Raw genomic sequence first — 12,500 nt, 5'->3', positions numbered from 1 at the left:
ATATTATTTTTATTTTTTTAGTTTTTAAAACATCGTCAGCATTGACATTTTAAAGTAAGATGATCCAAAAATCGTCCTAATGTTGTGACGTCTATACGTGATGTCTAAGCATAACACTAAAGTAGATTCGTAACATTTTCTTATCCTGAAAACAAAAACGTCTATAACTTTTGACCTGGTACACCATGCCACACCCTGACCAATCAGGCTTTCTAATGACCTAGTGTTAAAGGATAGGAGACATTTTGTGGTCTCCAGTAAACTGGAACTACTTTTCCAAAAACTTTATTTGTGTACGAGTGAGAAGAGTTATAATTTGTAAGCTGAAACATAATTTGACTTAATGTCAGGTGTTTCAAAAACAATTTGTTCAAATCAATCCGCTTGTTTGATGTGTTTTGATAGGCTAGTCTATTATACTATAGGGAGCAATCTCACCCGTTTGGCTATTTTTTATCCAGTAAAGTGGTACGGCCCTGCATGGTTAACTAAGCACCACTGTCTTAAGCCTGTTTTCCAGCCGACGTTATTCGACGACGCTATCATCGTTAAACTTAACTTAAGTAATAAACTCACAAACTTTTCAATCCTGTCAAATCAGCAAATGCATTGGCTGGCAATGTAACTATTTGGTTATCGCTCAAATACCTTTAAAAAAAAGAATACAAAAGTAACAAGTATAAATGTGCGATACTCGGGGTACAGCAAAAGAAGCCCGTCATAAGACGGGATGTAACGTCACATACACATCAATAGCCTCACTACCAAATACGGCTATATTCCGAAAAGTTACGTCACATAACCGGAAATGGCATAATTACGGTCAATTATGAAATCTCCAAGTGATTTTCTTTTCAAAGATACCAAACACGTCTAAAATCCGAAAATTGTAAACGTGAAGTGACGTCACATAACCGGAAATGACATTATTACAAAAATTATGAATCTCCAAGTAATTTCCTTTTTAAATGATACGAAACACGGCTTAATTTTTAACAAGGCCAACAGCCATTAAGTCGCGTGCTACAATGCATAGTGATACCGGACCAACAGACAGACTGACAGACCGACAGACCGACAGACCGACCGACATAGTGAACTATAGAGTCGCATCCACGCGACTAAAAACCGGAAGTGATAATTATACATCCGGTTATGTTTTTATATTCGGCCACAATAACCTATATTTTCCAGGTTGAGTTTATTGCATGATACAGATTTTTTAGGGTGGATTTAGACGATAAGGATTTTGTCAGGGTGGGTTCATACGTTTTTGCCAGGGTGGGTTCATTCCGTGAATCGGATTTCATCAGGATGGGTTTATAGACGATACGGATATTGTAAAGATGGTTCATAGTAGTATGGTAGATGATGTGGGTTCATGATGAGGATTTGTAGGGTGGGTTAATTAGATTATACGATTTTGCAGGGTGGGTTCATGATACGGATTTTGTCAGAATGGATTCATTAGATGATACGGATTTTGTCAGGGTGAGTTCATTAGATGATACAAATATAAATTAGCGGTGGTACAAGGATCGTCCCGACAAGGGGATATGCAACAAGCCAAGTGAGCATCATCACTTGGTTAGTGCTAGGGCCATAGTTGGGGGTCTAGGGGATCAGAAGAATGACATTCAGCGTATTTAATTTGAGGCCATTTTAATGAATAAAATAAGTTAACTAAATATACTCACAGTTCTTCCAATGCTGTCAAATCAGCAAATGCATTGGCTGGCAATGTACCTATTTGGTTATTGCGCAAATTCCTTTAAAGAAAGAATACAAACGTAGAATACAATTATACATTATATTAATGTGATAAACATTTACTACAAAATACAAATTACTACAACAAATTACTTATTTTATTATATTATTTCCGCTAAACGACACGAAATCACAGAAAACAGTTTATTTTATGGTGGTTTTTAAGGTAATCTCTGTGTTATTATTTGACCGATTTTGATGACTGTTTCCTTATTGTTATGCCTAATCAATTTCCTACAATGTCATGTTATTTTTATTTTTTTAGTGTTTGACACATCGTCAGCATTGACATTTTAAAGTAATATGATCAAAAAATCGTCCTATTGTTGTGACGTCTATACGTGATGTCTAAGCATAACACTAAAGTAAACATGTTCGTAACATTTCTTATCCTGAAAACAAAAATGTCTATAACTTTTGATCTGGTACACCATGCCACAACTGACCAATCAGGCTGTCTAATGACCTAGTGTTAAAGAATAGGAGACAATTTGTGGTCTGGTTCTGAGTCTAAAGTAAACTGGAACTACTTTTCCAAAAACGGTATTTGTGTACGAGTGGGAAAGTTATAATTTGTAATCTGATTTTGTCAGAATGGATTCATTAGATGATACGGATTTTGTCAGGGTGAGTTCATTAGATGATACAAATATAAATTAGCGGTGGTACCAGGATCGTCCCGACAAGGGGATATGCAACAAGCCAAGTGAGCATCATCACTTGGTTAGTGCTAGGGCCATAGTTGGGGGTCTAGGGGATCAAAAGAATGACATTCAGCGTATTTAATTTGAGGCCATTTTAATGAATAAAATAAGTTAACTTAATATACTCACAGTTCTTCCAATGCTGTCAAATCAGCAAATGCATTGGCTGGCAATGTACCTATTTGGTTATTGCGCAAATTCCTTTAAAGAAAGAATACAAACGTAGAATACAATTATACATTATATTAATGTGATAAACATTTACTACAAAATACAAATTACTACAACAAATTACTTATTTTATTATATTATTTCCGCTAAACGACACGAAATCACAGACAACAGTTTATGTTATGGTGTTTTTAAGGTAATCTCTGTGTTATTATTTGACCGATTTTGATGACTGTTTCCTTATTGTTAGGCCTATGCCTAATCAATTTCCTACAATGTCATGTTATTTTTATTTTTTTAGTGTTTGACACATCGTCAGCATTGACATTTTAAAGTAATATGATCAAAAAATCGTCCTATTGTTGTGACGTCTATACGTGATGTCTAAGCATAACACTAAAGTAGACACGGTTCGTAACATTTCTTATCCTGAAAACAAAAATGTCTATAACTTTTGATCTGGTACACCATGCCACAACTGACCAATCAGGCTGTCTAATGACCTAGTGTTAAAGAATAGGAGACAATTTGTGGTCTGGTTCTGAGTCTAAAGTAAACTGGAACTACTTTTCCAAAAACGGTATTTGTGTACGAGTGGGAAAGTTATAATTTGTAATCTGAAAACTTATTTTGACTTAATGTCAGGTGTTTCGATACACTAGTAGTTTTAAAACCCAATTTGCTCAAATCAATACGCTTGTTTGAGGCGAGTCTTTTATACTATAGGGAGCAATCTCACCCGCTTGGCTATTTTTTATCCAGTAAAGTGGTACGGCCCTGCATGGTTAAATAAGCACCACTGTCTTAAGCCTGTTTTACAGCCTACGTTATTCGACGCTTTCATCGTTGATCGTTAAACTTAGCTTAAGTAATATACTCACAGTTTTTTCAATGCTGTAAAATCAGCAAATGCATAGGCTGACAATGTACCTATTTGGTTACCGCTCAAATCCCTTTAAAGAAAGAAGACAAAAGTAAAATAAAATTAGCGGTGGTACCAGGATCGTCCCGACAAGGGGGATATGCAACCAGCGAAGCGAGCACCATCACTTGTTGGTTCTAGGGCCACAATTGGGGGTCCAGGGGAGGAATGACGTTCAGAGTATTTAATTTGAGGCCATTTTAATGAATAAAATAAGTTAACTTAATATACTCACAGTTCTTCCAATGCTGTCAAATTAGCAAATGCATTGTCTGGCAATGTAACTATTTGGTTATAGCTCAAATCCCTTTAAAGAAAGAATACAATAAAATACAATTATACATTATATTATTGTGATAAATATTTACTACAAAATACAAATTACTACAAACAATTACTTATTTCATTATATTATTTCGTCTGAACGACACGAAATCACAGAAAAACAGTTTATTTTATGATGTGTTTTAAGGTATCTCTGTGTTATTATTTGACCGATTTTTATGACTGTTTCGTTATTTTTATACCTAATTAATTACCTACAATGTCATGTTATTTTTATTTTTTTAGTGTTTGAAACATCGTCGGCATTGACATTTTAAAGTAAGATGATCCAAAAATTGACCTATTGTTGTGACGTCTATCGTGATGTCTAAGAATAACATTTTCTTTTCCTGAAAACAAAAACGTCTATAACTTTTGACCTGGTACACCATGCCACAACTGACCAATCAGGCTTTCTAATGACCTGGTGTTAAAGGATAGGAGACCATTTGTGGTCTGGTACTGAGTCTCAAGTAAACTGGAACTATTTTTCCAAAAACTTTATGTGTGTACGAGTGAAAAGAGTTATAATTTGTAAGCTGAAAACATAATTTGACAATAAAGTCAGGTGTTTCGATACACGAGTAGTTTTAAAAACCCAATTTGTTCAAAAAAATCCGCTTGTTTGAGGCGTTTTTGAGCGATCACAAAAAACAGTTTATTTTATGGTGTTTTTTTAAGGTATCTCTGTGTTATTATTTGACCGATTTGTATTACTGTTTTCTTATTGTTATGCATAATTAATTTCCTACAATGTCATGTTATTTTTTTTTAGTGTTTAAAACATCGTCGGCATTGACATTTTAAAGTAATATGATCCAAAAATCGTCCTATTGTTGTGACGTCTATACGTGATGTCTAAGCATAACACTAAAGTAGACATGTTCGTAACATTTCTTATCCTGAAAACAAAAACGTCTATAACTTTTGTTATAGACACCATGCCACAGCTGACCAATCAGGCGGTCTAATGACCTAGTGTTAAAGGATAGGAGACAATTTGTGGTCTGGTACTGAGTCTCAAGTAAACTGGAACTACTTTTCCAAAAACTTTATTTGTGTACGAGTGGGAAAGTTATAATTTGTAATCTGAAAACTTATTTTGACTTAATGTCAGGTGTTTCGATACACGAGTAGTTTTAAATACCAAATTTGTTCAAATCCATCCGCTTGTTTGAAGCGTTTTGATAGGCTAGTCTATTATACTATAGGGAGCAATCTCACCTTCGCCTATTTTTTATCCAGTAAAGTGGTACGGCCCTGCATGGTTCACTAAGCACCACTGTCTTAAACCTGTTTTCAAGTCGACGTTATTCGACGACGCTGTCATCGTTGATCGTTTAATGTTAACATAAGTACTGTAATATACTCACAGTATTTTCAATGCTGTCAATTCAGCAAATGCATTGGCTGACAATGTAACTATTTGGTTATCGTACAAATCCCTTTAAAGAAAAAATACAAACGTAGAATACAATTATACATTATATTAATGTGATCAATATTTACTACAAAATACAAATTACTACAAAAAATTACTTATTTCATTATACTATTTCCGCTGAACGACACGAAATCACAGAACAACAGTTATTTTATGGTGTTTTTTTAAGGTATCTCTGTGTTATTATTTGACTGTTTCCTTATTTTTATGCCTAATCAATTTCCTACAATGTCATGTTATTTTTATTTTTTTAGTGTTTGAAACATCGTCAGCATTGACATTTTAAAGTAATATGATCAAAAAATAGTCCTATTGTTGTGACGTCTATACGTGATGTCTAAGCATAACACTAAAGTAGACATGTTCGTAACATTTCTTATCCTGAAAACAAAAACGTCTATAACTTTTGATCTGGTACACCATGCCACAACTGACCAATCAGGCTGTCTAATGACCTAGTGTTAAAGAATAGGAGACAATTTGTGGTCTGGTTCTGAGTCTAAAGTAAACTGGAACTACTTTTCCAAAAACGGTATTTGTGTACGAGTGGGAAAGTTATAATTTGTAATCTGAAAACTTATTTTGACTTAATGTCAGGTGTTTCGATACACTAGTAGTTTTAAAACCCAATTTGTTCAAATCAATACGCTTGTTTGAGGCGAGTCTTCTATACTATGGGGAGCAATCTCACCCGCTTGGCTATTTTTTATCCAGTAAAGTGGTACGGCCCTGCATGGTTAACTAAGCACCACTGTCTTAAGCCTGTTTTCCAGCCGACGTTATTCGACGCTTTCATCGTTGATCGTTAAACTTAGCTTAAGTAATATACTCACAGTTTTTTCAATGCTGTTAAATCAGCAAATGCATAGGCTGACAATGTACCTATTTGGTTACCGCTCAAATCCCTTTAAAGAAAGAAGACAAAAGTAAAATAAAATTAGCGGTGGTACCAGGATCGTCCCGACAAGGGGGGTATGCAACAAGCGAAGCGAGCACCATCACTTGTTGGTTCTAGGGCCACAATTGGGGGTCCAAGGATAGAATGACCTTCAGCGTATTTAATTTGAGGCCATTTTAATGAATAAAATAAGTTAACTTAATATACTCACAGTTCTTCCAATGCTGTCAAATTAGCAAATGCATTGGCTGACAATGTAACTATTTGGTTATCGTACAAATCCCTTTAAAGAAAAAATACAAACGTAGAATACAATTATACATTATATTAATGTGATCAATATTTACTACAAAATACAAATTAGGGCCTACTACAAAAAATTACTTATTTCATTATACTATTTCCGCTGAACGACACGAAATCACAGAACAACAGTTATTTTATGGTGTTTTTTTAAGGTATCTCTGTGTTATTATTTGACTGTTTCCTTATTTTTATGCCTAATCAATTTCCTACAATGTCATGTTATTTTTATTTTTTTAGTGTTTGAAACATCGTCAGCATTGACATTTTAAAGTAATATGATCAAAAAATAGTCCTATTGTTGTGACGTCTATACGTGATGTCTAAGCATAACACTAAAGTAGACATGTTCGTAACATTTCTTATCCTGAAAACAAAAATGTCTATAACTTTTGATCTGGTACACCATGCCACAACTGACCAATCAGGCTGTCTAATGACCTAGTGTTAAAGAATAGGAGACAATTTGTGGTCTGGTTCTGAGTCTAAAGTAAACTGGAACTACTTTTCCAAAAACTTTATTTGTGTACGAGTGGGAAAGTTATAATTTGTAATCTGAAAACAAAATTTGACTTAATCTCAGGTGTTTCGATACACGAGTAGTTTTAAATACCAAATTTGTTCAAATCCATCCGCTTGTTTGAAGCGTTTTGATAGGCTAGTCTATTATACTATAGGGAGCAATCTCACCTTCGCCTATTTTTTATCCAGTAAAGTGGTACGGCCCTGCATGGTTCACTAAGCACCACTGTCTTAAACCTGTTTTCAAGTCGACGTTATTCGACGACGCTGTCATCGTTGATCGTTTAATGTTAACATAAGTACTGTAATATACTCACAGTATTTTCAATGCTGTCAATTCAGCAAATGCATTGGCTGACAATGTAACTATTTGGTTATCGTACAAATTCCTTTAAAGAAAAAATACAAACGTAGAATACAATTATACATTATATTAATGTGATCAATATTTACTACAAAATACAAATTACTACAAAAAATTACTTATTTCATTATACTATTTCCGCTGAACGACACGAAATCACAGAACAACAGTTATTTTATGGTGTTTTTTTAAGGTATCTCTGTGTTATTATTTGACTGTTTCCTTATTTTTATGCCTAATCAATTTCCTACAATGTCATGTTATTTTTATTTTTTTAGTGTTTGAAACATCGTCAGCATTGACATTTTAAAGTAATATGATCAAAAAATAGTCCTATTGTTGTGACGTCTATACGTGATGTCTAAGCATAACACTAAAGTAGACATGTTCGTAACATTTCTTATCCTGAAAACAAAAATGTCTATAACTTTTGATCTGGTACACCATGCCACAACTGACCAATCAGGCTGTCTAATGACCTAGTGTTAAAGAATAGGAGACAATTTGTGGTCTGGTTCTGAGTCTAAAGTAAACTGGAACTACTTTTCCAAAAACGGTATTTGTGTACGAGTGGGAAAGTTATAATTTGTAATCTGAAAACTTATTTTGACTTAATGTCAGGTGTTTCGATACACTAGTAGTTTTAAAACCCAATTTGCTCAAATCAATACGCTGACAATGTACCTATTTGGTTACCGCTCAAATCCCTTTAAAGAAAGAAGACAAAAGTAAAATAAAATTAGCGGTGGTACCAGGATCGTCCCGACAAGGGGGATATGCAACAAGCGAAGCGAGCACCATCACTTGTTGGTTCTAGGGCCACAATTGGGGGTCCAGGGATAGAATGACCTTCAGCGTATTTAATTTGAGTCCATTTTAATGAATAAAATAAGTTAACTTAATATACTCACAGTTCTTCCAATGCTGTCAAATCAGCAAATGCATTGGCTGACAATGTAACTATTTGGTTATCGTACAAATCCCTTTAAAGAAAAAATACAAACGTAGAATACAATTATACATTATATTAATGTGATCAATATTTACTACAAAATACAAATTACTACAAAAAATTACTTATTTCATTATACTATTTCCGCTGAACGACACGAAATCACAGAACAACAGTTATTTTATGGTGTTTTTTTAAGGTATCTCTGTGTTATTATTTGACTGTTTCCTTATTTTTATGCCTAATCAATTTCCTACAATGTCATGTTATTTTTATTTTTTTAGTGTTTGAAACATCGTCAGCATTGACATTTTAAAGTAATATGATCAAAAAATAGTCCTATTGTTGTGACGTCTATACGTGATGTCTAAGCATAACACTAAAGTAGACATGTTCGTAACATTTCTTATCCTGAAAACAAAAATGTCTATAACTTTTGATCTGGTACACCATGCCACAACTGACCAATCAGGCTGTCTAATGACCTAGTGTTAAAGAATAGGAGACAATTTGTGGTCTGGTTCTGAGTCTAAAGTAAACTGGAACTACTTTTCCAAAAACTTTATTTGTGTACGAGTGGGAAAGTTATAATTTGTAATCTGAAAACAAAATTTGACTTAATCTCAGGTGTTTCGATACACGAGTAGTTTTAAATACCAAATTTGTTCAAATCCATCCGCTTGTTTGAAGCGTTTTGATAGGCTAGTCTATTATACTATAGGGAGCAATCTCACCTTCGCCTATTTTTTATCCAGTAAAGTGGTACGGCCCTGCATGGTTCACTAAGCACCACTGTCTTAAACCTGTTTTCAAGTCGACGTTATTCGACGACGCTGTCATCGTTGATCGTTTAATGTTAACATAAGTACTGTAATATACTCACAGTATTTTCAATGCTGTCAAATCAGCAAATGCATTGGCTGACAATGTAACTATTTGGTTATCGTACAAATCCCTTTAAAGAAAAAATACAAACGTAGAATACAATTATACATTATATTAATGTGATCAATATTTACTACAAAATACAAATTACTACAAAAAATTACTTATTTCATTATACTATTTCCGCTGAACGACACGAAATCACAGAACAACAGTTATTTTATGGTGTTTTTTTAAGGTATCTCTGTGTTATTATTTGACTGTTTCCTTATTTTTATGCCTAATCAATTTCCTACAATGTCATGTTATTTTTATTTTTTTAGTGTTTGAAACATCGTCAGCATTGACATTTTAAAGTAATATGATCAAAAAATAGTCCTATTGTTGTGACGTCTATACGTGATGTCTAAGCATAACACTAAAGTAGACATGTTCGTAACATTTCTTATCCTGAAAACAAAAATGTCTATAACTTTTGATCTGGTACACCATGCCACAACTGACCAATCAGGCTGTCTAATGACCTAGTGTTAAAGAATAGGAGACAATTTGTGGTCTGGTTCTGAGTCTAAAGTAAACTGGAACTACTTTTCCAAAAACGGTATTTGTGTACGAGTGGGAAAGTTATAATTTGTAATCTGAAAACTTATTTTGACTTAATGTCAGGTGTTTCGATACACTAGTAGTTTTAAAACCCAATTTGTTCAAATCAATACGCTTGTTTGAGGCGAGTCTTTTATACTATGGGGAGCAATCTCACCCGCTTGGCTATTTTTTATCCAGTAAAGTGGTACGGCCCTGCATGGTTAACTAAGCACCACTGTCTTAAGCCTGTTTTCCAGCCGACGTTATTCGACGCTTTCATCGTTGATCGTTAAACTTAGCTTAAGTAATATACTCACAGTTTTTTCAATGCTGTTAAATCAGCAAATGCATAGGCTGACAATGTACCTATTTGGTTACCGCTCAAATCCCTTTAAAGAAAGAAGACAAAAGTAAAATAAAATTAGCGGTGGTACCAGGATCGTCCCGACAAGGGGGATATGCAACAAGCGAAGCGAGCACCATCACTTGTTGGTTCTAGGGCCACAATTGGGGGTCCAGGGATAGAATGACCTTCAGCGTATTTAATTTGAGTCCATTTTAATGAATAAAATAAGTTAACTTAATATACTCACAGTTCTTCCAATGCTGTCAAATCAGCAAATGCATTGGCTGACAATGTAACTATTTGGTTATCGTACAAATCCCTTTAAAGAAAAAATACAAACGTAGAATACAATTATACATTATATTAATGTGATCAATATTTACTACAAAATACAAATTACTACAAAAAATTACTTATTTCATTATACTATTTCCGCTGAACGACACGAAATCACAGAACAACAGTTATTTTATGGTGTTTTTTTAAGGTATCTCTGTGTTATTATTTGACTGTTTCCTTATTTTTATGCCTAATCAATTTCCTACAATGTCATGTTATTTTTATTTTTTTAGTGTTTGAAACATCGTCAGCATTGACATTTTAAAGTAATATGATCAAAAAATAGTCCTATTGTTGTGACGTCTATACGTGATGTCTAAGCATAACACTAAAGTAGACATGTTCGTAACATTTCTTATCCTGAAAACAAAAATGTCTATAACTTTTGATCTGGTACACCATGCCACAACTGACCAATCAGGCTGTCTAATGACCTAGTGTTAAAGAATAGGAGACAATTTGTGGTCTGGTTCTGAGTCTAAAGTAAACTTGAACTACTTTTCCAAAAACGGTATTTGTGTACGAGTGGGAAAGTTATAATTTGTAATCTGAAAACTTATTTTGACTTAATGTCAGGTGTTTCGATACACTAGTAGTTTTAAAACCCAATTTGCTCAAATCAATACGCTTGTTTGAGGCGAGTCTTTTACATTATAGGGGGCAATCTCACCCGCTTGGCTATTTTTTATCCAGTAAAGTGGTACGGCCCTGCATGGTTAACTAATCACCACTGTCTTAAGCCTGTTTTACAGCCGACGTTATTCGACGCTTTCATCGTTGATCGTTAAACTTAGCTTAAGTAATATACTCACAGTTTTTTCAATGCTGTGAAATCAGCAAATGCATAGGCTGACAATGTACCTATTTGGTTACGGCTCAAATCCCTTTAAAGAAAGAAGACAAAAGTAAAATAAAATTAGCGGTGGTACCAGGATCGTCCCGACAAGGGGGATATGCAACAAGCGAAGCGAGCACCATCACTTGTTGGTTCTAGGGCCACAATTGGGGGTCCAGGGGAGGAATGACGTTCAGAGTATTTAATTTGAGGCCATTTTAATGAATAAAATAAGTTAACTTAATATACTCACAGTTCTTCCAATGCTGTCAAATTAGCAAATGCATTGTCTGGCAATGTAACTATTTGGTTATAGCTCAAATCCCTTTAAAGAAAGAATACAATAAAATACAATTATACATTATATTATTGTGATAAATATTTACTACAAAATACAAATTACTACAAACAATTACTTATTTCATTATATTATTTCGTCTGAACGACACGAAATCACAGAAAAACAGTTTATTTTATGATGTGTTTTAAGGTATCTCTGTGTTATTATTTGACCGATTTTTATGACTGTTTCGTTATTTTTATACCTAATTAATTACCTACAATGTCATGTTATTTTTATTTTTTTAGTGTTTGAAACATCGTCGGCATTGACATTTTAAAGTAAGATGATCCAAAAATTGACCTATTGTTGTGACGTCTATCGTGATGTCTAAGAATAACATTTTCTTTTCCTGAAAACAAAAACGTCTATAACTTTTGACCTGGTACACCATGCCACAACTGACCAATCAGGCTTTCTAATGACCTGGTGTTAAAGGGTAGGAGACCATTTGTAGTCTGGTACTGAGTCTCAAGTAAACTGGAACTATTTTTCCAAAAACTTTATGTGTGTACGAGTGAAAAGAGTTATAATTTGTAAGCTGAAAACATAATTTGACAATAAAGTCAGGTGTTTCGATACACGAGTAGTTTTAAAAACCCAATTTGTTCAAATAAATCCGCTTGTTTGAGGCGTTTTTGAGCGATCACAAAAAACAGTTTATTTTATGGTGTTTTTTTAAGGTATCTCTGTGTTATTATTTGACTGTTTCCTTATTTTTATGCCTAATCAATTTCCTACAATGTCATGTTATTTTTATTTTTTTAGTGTTAATTAGTTTAGTGAAACATCGTCA

The 12,500-nt window shown here is 33.9% G+C and overlaps 1 protein-coding gene across 1 annotated transcript in view; it reads right to left on the bottom strand.

Moving 5' to 3' along the window:
- LOC144852279 (uncharacterized) overlaps positions 1-12,500 on the bottom strand; it is a 32,406-nt gene that overhangs the window by 14,718 nt on the left and 5,188 nt on the right. Inside the window, exons 5-19 of the mRNA XM_078710056.1 lie at positions 11,618-11,689; positions 11,342-11,413; positions 10,438-10,509; positions 10,162-10,233; positions 9,258-9,329; positions 8,334-8,405; positions 7,376-7,447; positions 6,445-6,516; positions 6,169-6,240; positions 5,265-5,336; positions 3,803-3,874; positions 3,527-3,598; positions 2,604-2,675; positions 1,698-1,769; positions 577-648 (exon numbers count right to left, since the gene is read on the bottom strand). Coding sequence (XP_078566182.1) covers positions 577-648; positions 1,698-1,769; positions 2,604-2,675; positions 3,527-3,598; positions 3,803-3,874; positions 5,265-5,336; positions 6,169-6,240; positions 6,445-6,516; positions 7,376-7,447; positions 8,334-8,405; positions 9,258-9,329; positions 10,162-10,233; positions 10,438-10,509; positions 11,342-11,413; positions 11,618-11,689 — 1,080 coding nt within the window. The remainder of the gene's footprint in view (positions 1-576; positions 649-1,697; positions 1,770-2,603; positions 2,676-3,526; positions 3,599-3,802; positions 3,875-5,264; positions 5,337-6,168; positions 6,241-6,444; positions 6,517-7,375; positions 7,448-8,333; positions 8,406-9,257; positions 9,330-10,161; positions 10,234-10,437; positions 10,510-11,341; positions 11,414-11,617; positions 11,690-12,500) is intronic.

The sequence above is a fragment of the Antedon bifida genome, chromosome 9 (assembly GCF_963402885.1).
Source record: "Antedon bifida chromosome 9, ecAntBifi1.1, whole genome shotgun sequence".
Taxonomy (NCBI): Eukaryota; Metazoa; Echinodermata; class Crinoidea; order Comatulida; family Antedonidae; genus Antedon; species Antedon bifida.
Note: the sequence above shows the minus strand (reverse complement) of the source record. Positions and strands in the feature narration are given on the sequence as shown.